General features: G+C 37.8%; 1 protein-coding gene across 1 annotated transcript in view; it reads right to left on the bottom strand.

Annotated features, from left to right (window-relative positions):
* Positions 1-21,125, bottom strand: part of TRHDE (thyrotropin releasing hormone degrading enzyme) — a 214,615-nt gene that overhangs the window by 45,835 nt on the left and 147,655 nt on the right. Inside the window, exon 10 of the mRNA XM_062584629.1 lies at positions 10,651-10,739. Within this exon, the coding sequence (XP_062440613.1) occupies positions 10,651-10,739 (89 nt within the window). The remainder of the gene's footprint in view (positions 1-10,650; positions 10,740-21,125) is intronic.

Raw genomic sequence — 21,125 nt, 5'->3', positions numbered from 1 at the left:
TTGTTACTGGATTTTAAGGTAAAGTATTTCCAGTTATAGACTGTCTAGCTACTAATTGCTGAGAGGCTCTCTTTCAGAGCTAGGCCAATTAAACTTATATCAGCTCACATGTTCTTCCTCTTTCTCTTCTTTTAAAATAATCACTTAGAGGCCAAAATTATAAATTTATTCTGATATTTGTACGAGCTAGGAGTCAGCCACTGCATAACCAAATGCAGGACTAGGGATTCCAACAACAAAATACCTTGAACTCACATCACATGCTTCTCTCACTATAGAAAAAATCACCATGGAATAAAGTGTCAGGTTTCAATGTCTTGTGTAGAATCCTTCAACTTAGTAGATTATTCTGACATAACTGAGAACCAGAATTCACTAAAAATCAGCAACGCTTCTTTCTATTGTAATAGAATTTGTATACTCTTGCAAAAAGGAATAGCCTTCTCTTATATTTTAAGATTTTAAGAATAAAAATCAATAAGCAAAATTTGTTTTAAACATAATTCCAACAGGAAATTGATTAATCTACTTGATTTACCTAAAAGTAATAAAGAAAAAAAAAGTTAACATATATGGTCTTCACAATTCATATATGCCATCTAGTAGTTAAACATACTAAAGAAATTGATTTGTTTACAGCTTTTCTTGTAAAAAAGTAATTTCTGAGGAAAACAGATGACTAGATCTACAGAAAGAAGTTATGCTGTTCTCTTGACTAAATATCTCTAGCAAACACACTAATAAGCATGATTTTGAGTTGCAAAAATAAAAAGAGCCCAATCCTAAAACCACATAATTATGTCTTTAATTTTATGGAGTTCTGTTATGCACATGAATTCAGATAGAGCTGTAGGATTAAAAAAAAAAAAAAAAAAAAAAAAGGCCTTCTGTCAGTTAGGTAGTTCAGAGATCATTAAAATTACCTAAAAATACAATTCTTAGGAATATTAAGTCTGGAAAAATTCAGTTGTTGCCTATTCAATTAAACTCTGTTGCTGCTCTTTGAGGATTTGTCTAACTGATTTGCACCAACTCAGTTTAATTATTTTATATAAACTGTTGAGAAAAAACAGATTGACCTCTGTATTTAGTTAAAATATTAGTTTGCTTTGATAAAGTGCCAAGTAGACACATCCTTTGTGTGCAAACATATCCTGTAGAAATAATACTACAATGAAAAAAGAGAATTCGGTCCTACAACTCTGTGGGATTCCTGGCCTTGAGAAAGGCATGAAAACAATTAGGTGGAGAGAAATAGGTAATTAAGACTGGAATGTACAGTGCTAACAAACTGCATGAAGACCTGCACCAGCTCATTAATAGCAAATGCCAAACTATGGGGTATGGCCAACCCAGTCTTTCAAAAGTAACCAGGCAGCTAAATCCAGTCTGGACAAAGATGGCTCTCCAACTCAGTATTTATTACCTGTGAACCACCTTGGTGGCCTTCCCCACAGACTCCTATCATCCAGTATTCCTACTGTCCAAGCATCTGAGTTGCTTTTTATACAATCTTACTTGGAACAAGATTTTAAGACCTGGTGTCCTTACTCCCACAAAGGTTTGTTAAGCATTGGGCTATAGCTGTAGCTCAGTCCTAAACAAGCTCTGTGACCGTTCTGCTGAAGTTACTATTCTCTTTAAATACTTTCTTCACCAGATCTGAAGTCAGAATCATCCTGTCACTTGTATCCAGCACACTTACAGAAGATTTGAATTCTGGTTCCTATGTATATTTAATTATTTTATACAAACAAAAGTATTAACTAGAGATGCTGTAAAAGATCACCAAGACAACTTCTAGCATAGTCATAAAGGTACTTTCTTAGAAGAGCTTTGGTTCAAATGCCAGACATAAAACGGAGAAGAGAAGGAAACTGAATCTGGATCTAACACATCGTACATAGTTTACCCAGCCTGGTGCTGTGACCAACCTGTCACCACTAAATCTCAGCGATATTCTGTATCAGCCTAGTGGACTTGTTAAAAGCAACAGTAAAAAAGGGGGGGTGGGGGGGGGGGAGGGAACACTACTTTTAGAATTTCCCTGGGTCTTCAGCGCTATATTGCCTTGGGAGGTCAGAGATAGAGTGCTCATATGGGGCAGAAATTCCTACCGTGTTAATTTAGTACTGTGTTCTCCTTGTGTTTTTCTATTAGAAACTACCCTTCAAAATACCACCATAGCTGAAAATAGCTACCTGTAACTGGTTAATACCTCTATAATACCCCAAAATCCATCAAATGGACTATGAGCACATATTAATCATTAGTTAGGTAAATAAATACATTAAATAGAAATTTTCAAGATTAGATGTTATAAAAGAAATACATACGTTTTTCTTGTTGAAGTATTTTCATTTAATTTTGATCTCTGAAGTGAAGAAATTCCTTACTTTCTATAATACAATACTGAACGATACTTGCCTGTCACATATGACAACTTCAAAATAACCTATTCCATAAATAACAGCTATGGAACACCTCAAACGCCTATTGCTCTAATGGAGAACAGTATCTTTTCAAAGCCTGATGGAATTATTGCTGTTTTGATCAGTTTTAAATGCAGTCATAACCCCTTGCTATTATTTTTCGATAAGGACACTCATGTGTTGGTCTTTTCCTGAAATACAGGACAGGAATCTTTCATGCTTTTCGAGCTCATACAAGCAGGTGGTTATTTTAAGGGACTGTCTGACGCATGTGTTTCACATAGTTCTATATAATTTACTGGAATTCAGTGTTTGAGTCTGTCAATTTTAATGCCTTCCTATGAAAGAAATTCTTTCTTCTGGTAAAGACAGCACTGGAAATTTCTATACACATGGGCAATTTCTCCACTTATCACAAACACTTTTATTAGTTTCCTGTTAAAAGTACCATTGTTAGGAAGAAGGCAGTCATTCAGTGTTAAACCTTATATTAAACCATTCATGACTTTCAAAAACAAAAACAAAAATTTCATTTGGGAAGAAATCTATCGTTGATGGTTTTAGCTCACCTTTTAAAAAATCAATCTAAACTATACATACAGTTATACTTGATATTAGAGAGAATTTCTTTAATCTTGTTCGATCAGAAAGTATTTTTCAGTGGTTATGTTTTGCCTGGATCCCTCAGAAAATAACACTGCTCTGAAAGTTCCAGTTTTGCTGCATACACATAGGAGACCTTTAGGAGGAAACAATTAATTTTTACAACATTTGTTTTGAAGTTAGAAAATCAATTAGGGTCTCATTCCTGTTTTCAGTGCTCCGGAAGTGTGAATCAGTCCTCCAAGCTGGTGTTAATAGTACACTGCTTAAAGGCCGGAGCTATCACCCAGGGCTCTGAGCAGCTTCAACTCTCATCAAAACCAGCAAGAACTCTGGAAGCCTGGTCCTCTGCACAGCACCATGAGCATCATGTGATGGTCTGTGTAAATGGTATCTCTCTGGAAGAAACAACTCTAATGTTAAGAAGAGTCTGGGCTACACACAGTTCTTCTACTAGTTCAAATGTCTGGACTGCTACTTTTTTTTTTAATTCTTCATGTTATAAAACCCATAGTATACTAGGAATTTAATTCATAATGGTAAAATTCTTAATGGTAAAAAATACTGTATTTTCCTGTAAAAATAAATGCATAGGTATAACATATTTCATATTAACAAGCGTAAGTAAAAATTTTCTGAAGAAAAAAAAATGTTCCAAAAGGAATTTCATAGTAATCACAATATTTTAAGGAAATATACTAGCTTTAACTAAATGCTCCAAAACATTTTGCAAGAACTTTTCATACTTGGAAAAGAAAAATCATAATGAAAAGTTCTTTCTTCATCTCACTTGCCACATTGCTTTAATTCCATGTTGAAAAAATACTTTGCGATAGGGAACACTATAGTAAATAGAACATATCAGTAAATACGATTATGCTTTGTATTACATGCTCTTCCCTTGCAATATCCTGCTGTTAACAATCCTAGCCCACAGAACTGTTAATATCTAAGGTGATGTTAGACAGTGTAGGAAGCAGTTTTCTTTTAGGATCTTGGCTCAAATGTGGGGATAAAGGGGCAGTGGTTCTGCTTCACTCAGTTAAAATGGTACCAGGATTGTAGGTGCTGTATCCCTGGTCTTCACTATGGCTGGCTAAAGCTGTAAAGCAGGATCTATTAATTTATTTTACTTCACAGTGCTTCCCTTCCTCCCCCTTTTGAAAGATGAAAGAGGCTAGTGTGAAAGCAACTCATATCAGGCTCAGCAGCTGTCTGATTCTCAGAATGGGGGAAAAAAAAGAGGTATTTTTCTAATACTGCACTAACACCACTCCCCAGTGGAGAGCGAGCAAGCCCCAGCCCAGAAGCAGTTGTCTTCTACAAAACACTTCAGGGAGGAGAATCGAACTGTCAAGGGACTTACAGCTAAAATAGATCAATCATCTATTAGGAAGTGCCATAATATAGTAAATTAGGACTTTTTATCTGGAGCCAGTTGCCCTGCTGAACTTTCTTGCCTCCATCTCATGGTAATCCTGGGGAGGTATTGAGAGGAAGAGTCCAAGTGATCCACTCTACTAGAGGCAGGGAGGTCCATCAGATGAATACTTGCCTGGTACACAACAAATCAGTCTAGGTAAAAGGGACGATGATGGAAATGACAGTGAGGCAGACTGTAAAGCTGATTCAGTCATTTCAGTACCACTTCCTGAACCACACGAAGATGTCTCTTTCCTGGAGCCTGCACTGCAAAACAGTCACATCCAGTATGCCTTTCTCCAAAGCTTTATTATTTGAAATGAGTGCTAGCTACAACTCCTGATTTAAGGTTAAGGTCACTGACTCTACTTCTGCTGGATTTGCAGAAACATGACAAGTAAACTTTCAGCAGCAATCAGCAGCATCTTCCTGTAAGCCCTGCTAAGCAGCTGTCTTGCAAGGACTGACCGAGTTCAAAGTTGATCCCAGGGACAATATCTGTACTTGTCACATGCTACACATTTTGAGCTGATCCCAAAACACTGCGGAAATTATGTATGTATACCATTACAGAGACCTCATAAGAAACAAACTAATCTGCGAGAAACAGAAACACGCCCTGGATCTGTTACAGAGCAGAAGTGCACTAATGATTTCCACCATCTCAGTGGAAAACTTCATTTAGCAAACCAGCAAGACTGTAGCACAAATAGCACTGCAGCCATCTTGGTGTGATGTCTCTGACCTCAGTATGCATAGGAAGGCTAATCATGAGATGATTCCTTTCTTCCTTGTGACTTATTTAGTTTCCAGAGGCCATTCATTCCACCTCCGAGGCCACTCACAGGCTGTCGTTCTCTGAGACAGAATAGCCTTAGTGATGGCTACTGGGAGGTGGACAAGGAAGAAGGTGTGGTGACATACCTGTGCAGTGCTGTGAGAGCGAAAGGGATGGCTCCAGTGCAACACGTCCAGACACACTGAGCCAGTAAAAGGGTCATCTGATCACTGCCATATAAATTGATGAGTAGAAAAAATGGTTATGTGGATGTTACGGCTCACTGAATAAGAAAGACTGGCAGAAGCATCTGCAAAATGAAAACCTTCCAAAGCTAACACAATATACTTCCTGCAAGCAGGTGCAAAAAGCCACATTAAATATGAAATACCTTGAAGATGATGCACTCTGTCAGGCAAGTTGCTAGAGCCCACTGTCCTCCCTATGGAATTTGTTGCAAAAGGCAATGAATTATATCTCAAAAAGAGCATAGTTGTAATTTCCAGTGTGTCCCATTGCCTTACCGTTGTGAAGACTAGATAAAATGAGCTCTCTTGCCAGCAGTTAGGATGATCTGCCATTATATCAACTAATCCTGCTCAGCCTACTGTAGAGCTAGAGATTTCCATGCTACATTGTCTCTAGTATACAACCAGATATTCCCAGACTGAGCATACTGCAACAACTCAACTTCCCTAAATTTAGTAGTTCTCACGAGAGTGGACAGCAACCTTTCATGTGCAGGTCATGAAGACATCAATCTTACAATACTTTCATGAGGTTCCAGACATGGTATCAAAGAGGATGCAGAAATCAGCTAAGTTATTCCCTCATTCCTCCTTCCATATGCACATGGAGAGATTCTTCCATCAGCAGAAACCCAGCCCTCATGAACTCTGGTTCAAGTTGGGGAGTTTATTCCCCCAGAAAATTATTTAAACTATCATGAAGAAGGAATATTTGTTGTTGGCAATGAATGCAACCATTTCAAAAATTCCATGGTTTCATTCCTCTCAGGTAACATACAGACAAGGTTAATTTACTTGAAAAATTACCCAGGGCAGAGAGAGGGGACATTGTGGTTGAAGTCTCTGGCTGTGGCCTTCCAAGACATAAGCAGCACCAAGCTGACTACCAGGTGGCAAGACTATATGAGATACTGCAGCCAGGAATTCCACCACAGATTATCAGTGGAGGAGGCTATTCCCACAGCGCAGACAACCTGAAAGGCAATGACTTTCTCCGTATTTCCTTTTCTCTTTAAGAGGAGTGTGAAGTTGCAGTCCAGAAGACATTTAACAGATAAGCCAAGATATCATAATGGCAGTCATTAATTTGGAATCTTTTCAATATTGGCAGCTGAAGAAAGATATGTGATCAGTATTACAGCTGTCCATCATCTCCTATTCACTTTCCAGGTTACACTGAATGCTTCTTTAGCAAAGCGGCTGCTTTAGCCAGCAATAAGGAAACATCCCCCTGCTTCCTAAAGAGAACGTCAAAGGCCATCCTCATGAATACCATTGCCTTCTCTAGAAATGCAGATCAGTGAAGGATTCCAGAGCAAGTCAGTGACAAATCGTGAGACCACAGCTGAGAAAGATGAATATCTGAGAGGATTTTCTCATGCTATGTTCCTGTAGTGCCTGCCAACTCCTGACATGTCCCTTTTCAAATGCTGCAAGTGACACCCCTTTGTGAGCGTGGAGACAAAATAAAACTTACAACCAAACGCCAGTGCCTGCTCTATCATGTGGACTGAGTGCATCATTTATTTAAGGCATAGAAAGACTGTAGAGAGCAGGACAGACCAGCCTGTCAGCTGTGTACTTCTAGTAGCATGAAAAGAAACAGTAAAATACCTTGGCACGCTGTGGTCATGCAGGATCCAGTGCCTTCCTGTCACTCCCTCCTCAACATAACCTTGTCAGCACAATGTTGACGTACAGCACTCACAGCTCTAGGATGTTCTCCCCAGGACATTTAGTTAATTCCATGATAGGAAAACCCAAACTCTTTCCCCCAGGAAGCCTCTTACCATTTGTCCAGGAGACCTCTTATCATCATGGTTGCAAGCAGCTACATAAGGTCATCCTGCCATGACCAAAACAGACAACGCAGTCTGCTCCCAGACTGCCAAGGATGGACTGGCTGCCTCCTCCACACTCCCATCATTTCCGTTGTCTTTCTCTGATTTCCCACCATACACCTAATTTCATTTCTCTTTATTTTACTCTATATGCCACTTCACTGCTCTCTTCTTGGCCTGGCACTGAGACTTCCCAGTCTATCTCAAAGAAAACTGAAATCCAGACAGCTCTGGACACATATGTTGTCTTTTTCTAGGTCAGTAAGTTGAATTCATTCATTTAGAAAGTGGCACTTCAGCATTTCCAAACAGAAGTGGTTTAGAGTATTTTTTCTCCCAGTTATTTTGACATGTTGGTAATTCTTCTTAATTGTAGAAGAAAAAAAAAACCACCCAAATACTGACTTTTCTGTTAGGACAGCAAATTAATTCCCCAAGCATCTGCACAGCCACTTCTGTGATATCTTTTTAGTTATAGCGGTATATTTTTGTGTACAGGTAAGATATAAAAGATTGCCTGTGCTTTGCCTTAACTTAGATCCTCAAAATAGTTCTTTTCCCTTTACCTCTCTCCTCTGAAGCATGCTTCAGATGATATCATAAAAGATATGTCTCTTCTCTGAAGAACGCTTCAGAGTGTTACCAGAAAAATGGTAAAAGGATTAGCAAGGATAGGAACCTTAACTTGACTTCTAGCTTTCTATCACATTACGTTGGGGAATGACACTTGTAGCGTAACTCCTTTGACCAAATTTAGACAACTTTTATCTAGATAGACTGTAGGCAAAAGAGCATTCACTTCTCATTCTAAAACACCTTCTGTTAAAAGTCAGATGGACTGATGGACAGTGGAAAGATGGACTATGCCCTGGAAACACCTACTCCTATCCATACTTTAGATATTCAAGTATAGCTTTCTATGCTATAGACATCTAAGCTAAGTATGTTACATCTTCAACCTTCTGTACCTTTTATCCCTGTTAAAAATTAGAATCTTGAAGAGAGTCCAATAAATTTGATTTGCGTGTCTGCATTCAAATACAGTGACTTGAAGAGCAGTGTGACTGACCCTAGCCTTCCAAATATCCTCTGAAACAATCTGTTTCATCTCCAGCTTGCAGAATTGTTTTCAGACTACTCTCTAAGACAACACTGAAACATGTCTTCTGCACGGTGGAAACTCTTTGGGACTCTTCCCTCTCACAAAAAGTGATCCTGGAAGCTGCCCCTTCCAGTCTCAGAATGCCTTCCAGATCCCCAGAAAATAAACATACCAGCTGAAAAAAACCCTCCAAGAATATCACAGAATCATCAATAGCAGCCCCAGTACATAACAGTACATATAATGAATCATACATTGAGCACATCCAGGGATATTCTGATCACATCCAGGCATGTTCTCATTGATTTTGTATATTGAGCTAGCTCACCTTCAAGTGAGCTAGAAAACAATAAGTAGAAGCAAGACGACATCCTCACTGTACTCATAAGTTTAGAGTTTCTAAATTTTTAATGAGATGCAGCAAGTGAGTGACTGAGTGAAAAAGAAATGAGGAAGGACAAGGATAAAGAAAACAGATCATAGTGGCATTGATTAGCTACACAGGAAACTAATGACTCAGATCACTGTGAAAGGTTCATCTTTAATTTCTATAGAACAACCACCTCAAAATCATTGCTCAAATTGGCCATCCTTGATTTGTTAATTCCTTGAAGGCATTATGGTAGGAGTAGTTAGCTATCCTAGAAGTGGTTTCATGGACTTGTTCCTCCACAGCAAGTAAAAAGCAATGAGGAAGCAACTCTGAAGATAATGTGAGAGAAAGTGATGTTCTGAACTTTCAAGGCAGAAGTGAAGGGAAGGAGGCATGCATGTACAATCTAACGAGATGAGATGAGATGAGATGAGATCCAGATGAGATGAGATGAGATGAGATGAGATGAGATGATCAACTCTTCCCGAAGTCAATGGGAATCTCACTATTAACTTCAATGAGTTCAATCAAGCCCTAAAACACAAGAGCAGACCAGGTCATTAAGGCAGATTGTGAAAGTGCAAAGAGGTTTTGAAGTACTCCTGAAGTGTTAATATTAAAAAGTATGGCCAGTGCAAAGCTTCTGCAAACCAAGGCAGCACCTGTATACTCTGACTAGAGTGTGTTTTCCAGGCACGAAATATGCCCTGGTCTCAGGCACATTTCTAGACCAGTGCCCAGAATTGCATTTTATCACGAGAGCAGTGTAAAAAATGTTAGAATCTGATAGGCTGCAAATAATCAGAATGAAGAAACGTATACCTTAGACCATTAGAAAGTTGGGATGCTCAGTTTTCCCCTGACTGCATTCACCATCCACTTCTAGTCCTGTTGGCTGCTAAGCTCTATGTGAATACTATCCTTTAGTGACTTAGAGTGAAAAAAAGGGAAAACACAGGCACATACAGGTCTGATTCATTCCCCTTTCTCTATATCCTTTTTACACCACAAGAAGGGGTCAGTTCTCCCTCTACAGTTCATGTGTTGTAGGGCTGCATGTGTCAAGGGGATGAATGGCTCCTTATTTTCCATTCCTTAGAATCATTTTATTCAAGTCTCCACATTTCTTTCCTCATCCACTTCAATTTCAGCCCCAAACTGTCAGCTGATGTAGCAAGGAAACAGAGAAATATTTTATAAAATTTCTATGATGGGCTCCTTTCAGGTGATAGAAGAAAACTGGCAACCAGCCCTAGCTGTTCTCATGACAGTTGCTACCATGACCTTGTAGGAACTGAGGAGGGAGAAAACAAGTGGCAATCAGAATAATGCAGTTTCAAGGTCCAGTATCTATTTATCTAGCAGGGATAACAAATACTTTGTTAGATCATTATGGAGACTTTTTAAAGACAGCAAACATTTCTTAGCCCTGGTTCAGCCTATAGATTAGAATTACAAAATGTCAGAATTCTAAATATTTTGCATTTATTAAGTCAAACTCATCAGATGTTTTGCTAAGAAAGTATTATATTTAACTTTCACCAATCAATAAAGGTAACTGCATTCACCAATAATTTGATACATGTTGCTAAATATAAAATATTTGGTACTTAGGTACACATTTCTTTGTAAAAGCTTTTCATTATACGCCCTAGCTTCTGTGAAAATTACTAATCTTCCTACTTGATGTTTATCCTTCCTTCCTCCTCCCTCCCTCCCCAATTCATTCCAAGAAGCTAAGACTGGGTGCAGAGCAACTGAACAATTATCTAGGATCAATTCCAAAGAAACATTTGAGGAAAACACAAGTATGCGTTATGAGATTCCACGGGGAGGAAAGTTTGTTTTTACCTGATTTGTTAGACACCCATATAATTGCCTCTGATGAGATGTGGCTCGTGTTTCCTACTGCAATTGTTAATGGAATCTGCCACAAGTAGCTGCAAGACAAAGGAGGGGGAATCTAAGAACAAAAATACTGAACTGATTCTTCTCACAGCAATCAGGGATCATGTCAAAGAAATCAAAACATAATTTCAGTAGCAGAGTAAAGATGTGGATTCTAACATGTTACTTTGATTTTGAAATGCATTTGCTATTAGTAATAAAACAATGAAAAAGTCATTCATCTTAAAAAGATACTAAATTATATTTTACAATTTTCATACACTATCATCATGAGGCCTTTTTTTTTTCACAAGCCTTTCCTAATTTAACAAGAGAGGAAATAATGATTTCCCATAGAAAGAACACTTTTCACATTCACTCAGGGAAAAAGAACCTCCAAGTAAAAACATACTTTAGTTTATAAGGACTGCCAAGTTTAAAAAAACCCTGCCACTTTAGCAACATCTTAAAAAGTTATGATGATCTTTCATAACTGCTTGTTTATAAAATAAAATGAATGTGATGGACTGTCTACTTTGCATCACTTGTGATCACTTATATGCATGCAAACTGGACATAAGATGCTACACATGAATTTGGAGATATGCTGGTGCAATCAGACTCCAGCTGCCTTAATAGAGTATCACAAATTGCTTCTCCTTTGAGATATATGTTATAAATCACGTAAGATTTTTATAACCTTCTATCTCAATAAACAGAAACTACCACCTGCAGTCTGGCTTTTGGGGAAGAAGGAAAGGATGGATTCTTGCATGTCCTCATCATTGTCTCTATTCCTAACATCCCCAAAACATCAGCATCTCAACATCTACTGAAAGAACAGACATTTCCCTCGCAGGCCTGCCATGTTATTTTGTATACTGGTCTGAAAGCACTGCATGATGGTGCAAGCGGTGGCTTTATCTAGGGAGTACGTGTGAAACGAGCAAGGCAGCGTGGCATGAGCATGGACCCTAACTCGGGTATCACTGTGCACTCAGGCTGGCTTCTCATTCAAAGATACCAAATAACTGCATCATTTTCGATTGATTCAGTTCAAACAGTGCAAGTATGAGGGTGGGCACGTTCCAATGTCGACATCAGCTCTTATTCTGCTAGTACACTGTATTACAAAATCAGCCTGCGGTGCCAAAAAGCAGCCACTCCTGTAGATTTGCTCAGGTAAAACACAGGTTTCCTTGTAATGGACATCTCCAGAAATCCGTTTTTTTCTACTTGTACTGCTGCTCCTTTCTGTATGTTTATCTGCTTTCTTCTTCCAGCTTTCTTCATTTTAGTGAAATTTTTACATCTACTGCAGCAGAAGCCCCCCCCCTTTTTTTTTTAAAAAAAAAAAAAAAAAAAACTATTATCCTTATGTGGCAGGATGCATCTGTCTCACCTTTCAAGATTATTATTTGGGATGACTTCTCCTACACACCATCTCTGAATGATCTAGTCAGACTGTGCTTTCTAGGTGTGAACAGGAAGAGGCAAACCTTTTTGTCTCCTCTTCTATTGCACTCTTCTATTTAAACATAAAACAGGAAGAGGATTTGCTTCCCTTTTTTCCTCCTGCTTTATTTAGGAGCTGGGCACACCACTTTTATATGCTGGGAGCACTGCTAGTGTACTCTCTGTACACTGTCTGGTTGGGGATAAAAAGAATACTGTCCCATCTGGCTATGCGCTGCCTGCTCAACAAACCAGTTCCAGTAAAAATATGAATTTGATCTTGAAGGCCCAGCGACTAGGACATCAGGACTTAACCCTTTTTGTCCTCCTACCTCCAAGAATATATCTGCAGGAATACAATGCCTGTTAAAGTAGCTCAGCCCCCAGGGTGAAACAGAGCATAATAGCTATCAGACTACGTGTCCTATTGACATATGAAATGAAGTTGATCATCAGACAGGGAATTCAATGCAGACTATTTTAATGCGAGGAATCTCAGAGCTCTTCATGGAATGCAGAGAATCACTTCCGAGGATGAGGAAGAGAGACATGTAAGATTGTGTATGAACTGCACTGTACATAATACTGTTCAGTCATAAACATCTTGAAGAGATGTAGGAAAGGGAGAAGTTGTTAAAAGGTCGTACAAATAAGCCTTCTACTGTTGGTTTGCCAGTGAGAAATTGTTAACTTAAAATGGTTAAATTTAGGTTGCCAGGATAACATTAAAGGGAACACGTTGGTGTGGTTTGGGGGATTTTTTTGTAGCATCACAACAATGCATAAAATCAAAGTACATCAGTATCTCCATTCAGATGACAGAGTAATTCAGAGGGACTTGTTTGATATAGTAATACAATTTTGCAGTTCCTGAGGTGTGTATAATGCCAGAAGCTAGCTAATTATGCCTTGCTTGGATTATTTTTTTTGTCTTGAGCATTACATTATGACTACATAGCCAGTATCAGTGTACTTTATCTCACTCAGAAAATGATAATGTTTATTGTGAGTACTTGCTTATCCCTTGACTTTCAACAAATAAGAACCGAGATCCCTTGGTGGGCAAATTCATAGGCCATAAACTATTAAGCAAACATGATGCTTCACACTTCTCTCTGTGATGAATAGCAATGTTCCAGTAACATTGGATTTTCAATGGAACAATTAGTTGGCTTCTTTGTAAAGAGCTGCACAAAGCCAAAAAAGGGCAGTAGTTTATTTCCTCTGCTGACAAAACAAACATCTTGGGTCATTAAAAAAGAAAAGGCAAGGTTCCTGGAGCTTCAGATTTTGCACACCTCTTCAACTACTTTTGCACATTAATGAATATTTTTGCTGAGGTGTAAATCCATATGTTTTCAACATTCACCTTCCCAGCAACCATAATACACCAAGCTTCCACCCACAGTCTGTAGTGAAAACTGCATTTTTCCAGTGACATTTCTCCTTCCTCTCCTGGATTCAAAACTAATCAAGTAAGTTCACTTATTCCTTGTTACTGCATACAGTACAGTGAAGATATCTGCTCAGTATTCAGAAACATGGTATCCTTGTCTGCATTATAAAGAGCATATAAGTAATATAATCACATCTAGTAGCATATCTATACCTGAAGTACTGCATTAAAACTTAGCTAACCTACCTTTTGAATGGAAGAGAAAGTGAACAACCATATCCCTCTCTTCATCCTTGTCAGACCTGTCTCTGGGTCCTACCTCTGTATTTTTCAAAAACCTCCTAAATTATTTTCAAGATGAGAAAGCGAGACATGCCCTCAGTTTTGAATGCAGGTCTATCACAGATTAAGAATAGTATAATTCTTTTCTACACTATTTGTACTTTTTTACACTTCTTTCTTAATAATTCCCACTGTTCTATTTACTTGACTGCATTTGCATACTGAGCTGACGTTTTCCAAAATTACCTACCAAAACTCCTTGATCTCTTTTCTGAGAGAGAAGAGTTACTTCAGAACCTATCATTGAGCATCTAAGCTAACTTAGCTGTTTCTCCTCAAGTGCATTATCTTTGTGTCTATCAACATTAAGCTTCATCTGTCATTTTATCACCATGTTAAACAGAGTTGAGAGGTCCTTCTGTAAATCTTGGTAACTAACTTTAGTTTTTACTGCACTCACAAAACCCTGTCACCTCACTTTCAATGCCCTTTATCAGAGTACCAAGTAGCACCAATTTTAGCATTGATTTCTCAAGGATTTAATGAGTGACCACCCTCCACTGAGAAATCTAACTATTTGATTTCTTACTCTTTGCTTTTATTTCTTCATAGAGATCTTCTCTATTATCCCAGTTCAGATTACTTTCTTTAAGAATCTTTAGTAAGGGAGCTGGACCTCCTAAACGACAGTTAAAATGACAAGAGACTACGTAAGTTTAGATATATAGGACATCTACTAATAATCTATTACTACTTTACTTAATTAAGAAAATAAAGTAGAAGAACTCTGACAAGACAAAAGAACAGAACAACGTATATATTTCATGGAAAAATTGCTATTTTAGCATGTTTAATAACAGAAGAAGGGACAAAATTAAAATAATATGCACAAAAGGGAACTATATGATACTCTTAACAGAATGTAAGAAGCATAGTTATTTTAAAGAGTAGTGGTAATCACAGCAAGTAAATTCAAAATGTAGACTATTATAAACTGAAAAGTATCTGAAGAGCAATCCTCTGCTCAAATGCACCAACAATAGGAAAGCATGGTTTCAGCGTATCTAGAAGATGAGATCAGAGGAGGATACACAGGCTGCATTTTCAACTGTATCATACAAAGTTAGTAAGATCCAATTTTTCACATGTGGTAAAAAATAAGCCATCTTCTTTCTTTCCCAATCCCTCCTAGTGCAAAATATCTATAGAGTAAGTTTCAAAAAAGCTGTACAGATCTTCAGACAGCTTACTTTACAGAAATTCTGAGTGGTCCAAATTATTCTGGGTTGGAAAAACAGAAATAATTTATCTTATATCAACTGGCACTGATGAAATCTCAGTCATCCCCTTTCTATGCCACAGTTTCTTTAAGATAAAGTCAATTGTGCAAATATTGATGATTACTGTCAGATGAACTGCCACGAGGTACTTGAGACATCTGCCAAGAGCTATTAGATTCTGGCATATAGAAGCATCCATGGAAGTTCCTGCCCACGTAGTGGCAGCAGAAAGTCCAGCAAGATACTCAATGGTGCTAGTCACCTCTATGAGAGCAACTCTATCTGTTCAATGTTGATAACAATACCTACCATAATTAATTTTTAGTTTCCCAAGGAAACTTTTTTATTTGTAATGGAAAAAGGCAAATGTTCAAAAACGAATCTTTCATGAGAAAGAGAAGGTTTCAGCATAGATTTTCAACTATAATGCTTAAAATACACATTGCTGAAACATTTTATATCTACATTTTAAATAAAAACTTCCAGTTCGCTGATTCAAAATAAATTTTGGCTTAAATACAAGTTATTAAAGAGAGAATTTAAAATGTACAAAACTGAAATGAACGGTACTGAAATTACTGAATTGAAATGAATGTTCTAAGTCAATTTTTCCCCAATTTTTGCTTTGATTTTTGTCCTGATTTAGTACGGAGAAATGTTTTGATATGTTGCAAATTTCTGTGGGATGGGAATCCATTTCTTGCTCAACTACAACACTTGCTAATCTTTGTAAAGCATTTTGAGAACATAGCAATCTAAGACTTACTTAATATCACTGAAGGATATGATTAAAGCTATTTAACATAGTGAGAAGTGAGACAAAAATAAGTTAAGAATAAAAGGGATAAAAAGAAAATACAAGAGTAAAACTCAGTGGTTAGGACTTCTGCCACCTTGTTTTAACTACTAGATCTTAACATCCAAAATGCTAACTCTGTCTGTTCAGCTGAAAATAAAAATCTCATATGTCCAGAGTGGTAGAAGCTGAGAAACAGTGATGGAGAATACCCAGATTTTTTTTTTTTTTTTTTTTTTTTTTTTGAAAAGATGTATGCTTGGGTAAGCAGTCTGACTCTGAGGAGCAGACAACTTCTCACTGTGGCTGCCTTTGACAACAGTCATGGTTTCTTGATTAATTATGATGCTGACAGGGTCATTTCTTACGGTGGGAATACCTTGCTATGAGCAGTTTCCATGAACTTACACTGTGGGGATTTCGAAGATAAAAGAACACAAAACCAAAGTAATGAACATACATGAGCTCCTGGAAAGCAAGTAAGGCTTACAAAACTTATAAATGAAAACTAAGAACTAAAGGTTTGTATCTTTATTCCTGTTGCATAGTTGGCTGATCTGCAGAGATACGTTCAGTGGACACTAAAAGAAGAATTTAACTGCACAATTGGAAAAGCTTATGACTTATGAATCAAATATCTTAGAGCCTATTATAAAATAAAGGGCATAGAAAGTTGATAATTCGTGAACTAACTAGTGTAACATTTGGACCTTGAAAGAGTAGAGCAAAAAGAGAGTAGAGATCTCCCATTTGTTCGCCTTGCCAAGATTACTGCAATTACTCTGTTAGTAAGGTAAAAGACCTTAGTTTTTAGTGAATTCAGAAGACTAGAATAATGGAAGGTTCAATGATAAACTGTTTATGGAAAACCTGAAAGTATATTCAACTGTTCTACAATGTTGCAAGCCCTGTTGCTGTGACAGCTGGAGGCTTGTATTCCTAGGCTGAGAGCACAAGTACATGAAGTAGAACTTCTCAGCAGTACCAGGGTAAAATTTCGCAACCCCCACTTTATCCAGAGAGCTAGCATTGGGAAAGGCAATTTAAAAGCATCATTGATATTTTCCTAGGTTACTAACTAGCACAGTATCTCATTCAATAGAGTATTTCAGGTTCCAGGGGAAGCTCATGCTAGTACCACAAGAAATCACATACTTTTATTAAGTGTGATTCTACAGAGTGTTAGTTCTATTTAAAGGATAAGGAGCAGAGGAGATATTTGTGTTGTGAATATCATTCTCACAAGACTGAAGAACAGAGCGATTTCATTAGATTTAATATGTTCCAGTAAAATGATTGTAGGCTGTGCCCAGAGGCACAACACAGTAGACAAAGATTTTATTCCCACTCACCCAAGTATTACACCTCCTACACAAGCCAGAGTGTCAAGGGATTTCAAGTATTTTGTCAGCACAGATGATGGCAGATAAGAAGGAAAAAATTTCACTAACTTTGTAGGAAAGACAAATACAGGGTAAAAAATGGAAAGTACTGGGACTAACTGGGTACAGGTCGGGGTGTATTCACTGGTCATCTAGATACATCCAGTATGATCTTAATCTCTTGTTTCCAGATTGAAAACAGTAAGTTTATTGCAAGCAACAATAAGAAACAGGTAAAAAATACTGGCAAGGTAACCAATTAAGTTGGATTCCCCTACAACTGGCATGAAAAGCCAGGCAACCAATACTGCAGATTCGTTAATCCAAAAGGAAGTTGCCAATAGCCAACCTGAATACCAAAAGGAGAGGACTGGTGCTTTATTCACTGGAGAAGGCCTGCCACTGTCTGAATCAGACAGGACTTTTCACAATTCAAAGGGTCGGCCACTTTCTGTCTTCAGCACTCTCTTCAGGGAGGGGAATGAGGGGAGTAGGACCTGACAAGTGGGCCACATCGCATTAATATCAAGAGTTTGATGAACTTGAGCAAAATGAGGAAAACAAATGGTGCTAACGAGGGGATTTTGGCGTCCAAGATGTTCTGCCCTCACACAACAAATCTGTCAGTAAGAAAAACGTAAATTAAGGCAAAAAGAGGGACCAAAAAAGAGTTAAATCAGGGGCATTAATGACTACATGATCAACTAGATAAAGTCTGCAAGTACTTATGAAGACATTTACTCCAAGATTATCCTGGGCTACACTGGGCAGAGGCATTTCCAACCCCTTGCAAAAGCAAGAGAAGAATTTGGATTTAGGAGATCTCTGTGAATTAAAGACTGAGTTATAGTACAGTCGTTAGGGAGCTCAGATTGACTGAAAGACAGACTAGTTTTTTCATCCACAAGCTCAGACAAAATGGAGTTAGGGTACCATTTTGTATGCACGCAGTATTGTCAAAGAAGATAGCACAACTGCAACCAAGGCACGTGTTATTTGTGTGGTCACCATCTAAACCCGACTGCATCAAAATCTAAGTGAGCTTTTCATAACAGTTTCTTCTTTCTCACTGATGCCTCACCTATGGAGGAATTAAACTTTTTTTTGGCTGAAGAAACCTACCAACCAAAACAAGTGAAAGGCTTTCAGCTCTTGACAGTTTGCTGCAAAGGCAGAGGGTCACTGAACAAGGGAAGGAGCTTATGTGTATATCTGAGAGGCAATCAAACGGACATCGTGTCCATAAAGTCTTTGCATTGATTAGATGATACACAGTGCAGGCTGCAGAGCTCTCTAGACATTTGTAAGCTCTAATCCAAACTCAGGGAACATGGAAAAGTGACTTCTGGCCAGGACTTTCAGCAACTGACTGTTTCCTTGAGAATGCTGTTGAATTTCAAAAGCATGAAACTACTTTTGTGGTGTGAGAAAACGGGACTGAATCACAGATGGAATGACTAAAATCGATGTCTTTTGATATTCTTCTTCAGGATATCAATACAATTAATTACAAGCTTCACAGACTCACCTGAGTTATCCCCATAGCCAACTGACAATTTGAGTTTGTCTGACAACAGACAGTTAAGTAAGTAATGGCTCAGTGCTAAAGTCAAAAGCCAGAACCAGCAAAATTTGATGATGATAGGCAGCCTCCTCTGATGTATTTATAGGACACAAGAAAATGCAAACACAGCAGCTTCTGCTGCATTTACAGGACCCAAATAACCCCTGGTGGATCTGAATGGGCTCCAGCAATATTTGAGCTCAGAAGCATTACAAATCTTAGTTTTTGGAGAATACTACAGGTTTTCAGTTTTAAAAGACATGGACTTAATAGATGCCTCTCAGATCAACAGTAATCAGTTGTTAAAACTATCATCTTGTCTATTAAAAGAGAAATTCCCAAAAGCCTAATTTATCTAACATTCATTAGTCTATTTTCTCTGACCTTTTCAAAGGTTCTCATTAGACATGCAGTAGGATTTACCTAATACATATTTCTGAAAGAAGCAAAACTTTGGGCTTTGGAAGGTCTTTGGAATTGTGGGCCCATTGCCACTTTGTATATGAACTATACTTAGCTACATAACTGGAGAAAAATCACAGATGATCAGTATAGTTTGGAGAAATATTTAGAATTGCATGACAGGGTGAATAGGAAGTTTCTATTTTGGTTTTGAAAGATGCTAGCACTTCTGATGGTAAGCCTCTTCATTTGCAGTTCTGCCTCAATACAGCTGCTTATTTTCTCACTACTGATTTTATATGTTCTTTTATTATGTATGATTTCATTTAGTAAATTCATATTAAAAGAGATAATCAGATTGGTACATTATAAAATAAGACCTGATTGGTTTTTCTACGAAAGACTGTTTCTAGCATCATGGATTGTTTTTTGTTTTCTTGTTTTTTTGTTTTTTTCTGTATCAGGATCTAAATACAAAGGGAAAAGGATTTTCAATGCCAGCACAGTATTACTGGCAGCAGAGAAGAGAGAGCTATGTATTTTGTACTATCATTGACATAACTAATCTGCAGCCAGTGATTAGCATGTTTAATAGTAAGCTATCATCAGAGATGAGGATTTTGTGGTTTTCCTTTACTCCGCCATAGTGCTAATTCTCTTGGATTTTACAAGAATCTTCAGACTAATTTTTAGCAAAACTTAAGTACTTGAGCTGAAATAGGGAAAACAGTTTCTTCTTCATGCAGGACAGCTGAACCCTATCCTTGTCTGAATATACATTAATTAGAAGAGACATTCTACCTCTTTGCATTTAAGTGCTATCTGTCTACCTCCCTCAAAATGCTCGTAGCTAAATTGACAGAGAGGGGGTTTATTTTTATTTTGATTTCAGCTAGTATGATGCAATAATGTAATTATGTAACAGAAAGTGCCCTCTTTTGCCAGCTGAAGGAATACTACCAGCTTCCTGCATAGAGCTTTTTCTTCAGCATGTTCAGACAATGAGAGTAGTCGCTTCTAATCTGGAAGAGTGCTCACGTTCTTAAGGAAATTTTTGGAAAATCTTAATAATATTGAACTGCAGTAGTGACTGTCTAATGCACCCACCTCTGAAAACACAGTTTCTATTACATACAGTGGTAGCTACTCACTTGTGAACCTTACAGGCAAAGGAGTATATAATGGGGACACAGTCAAGAGAAAGTAGCTCTGGTTGACAGTATTGTGATCCTTTCACCCTGCTCTTCTAAAACTTCAGATTTCAAAAATCTTCATGGTCAGACCCACAAACGACTGACATTTTAACTTCTACAGATGCCAGAAGACAATTCATACACCTCCAAAAAGGAAGAAAAACATGCTTGTTTTGTATAGTCTCTTTGTGACAAAGCTGCTGTTTGGCCTGAAGCTGTAGTCCAAGTATTCAGTTGCTAACAATTATTGAAAAAATAAGTTCTGTGAATTGGCAACCGGTTCCCTTGATATCAGAAGGACTATTCACTTTTCAGACAGAAGAGACAGGTAGTGTAAAGTATATTTGACTCTCAGTTACGGTTAATGCTGTCAAGTTCCCACTCGAAAACAAGGACAGAGATAGACAGCATGTGTGCTGCATTTTCAGTTTTCCTGGATGCTATGTGGAGTTTTCTGCCAAATACGATCCCTTACCAATGCAATGAAATGCAATGCATAGAAGAAAGTAGTGGAACTTTTAAAACTTTGAGATTCTTCAAGTCTTCAAGAGCATTGTGTCAGTTAAACACTGTGATGTCAAAGGCTGTGTGAAAAGAATTCCTGATATTACTGGCTGTTCTGTTTGCTTGTGTATTTATAGCCATACTTGAGTGGTGGCTTGTAAGAATTGGCAGTACAGAGGTACATT

This window comes from Rhea pennata, chromosome 1 (assembly GCF_028389875.1).
Source record: "Rhea pennata isolate bPtePen1 chromosome 1, bPtePen1.pri, whole genome shotgun sequence".
Classification (NCBI taxonomy): domain Eukaryota; kingdom Metazoa; phylum Chordata; class Aves; order Rheiformes; family Rheidae; genus Rhea; species Rhea pennata.
This window is presented reverse-complemented; position numbering and strand designations above follow the sequence as displayed.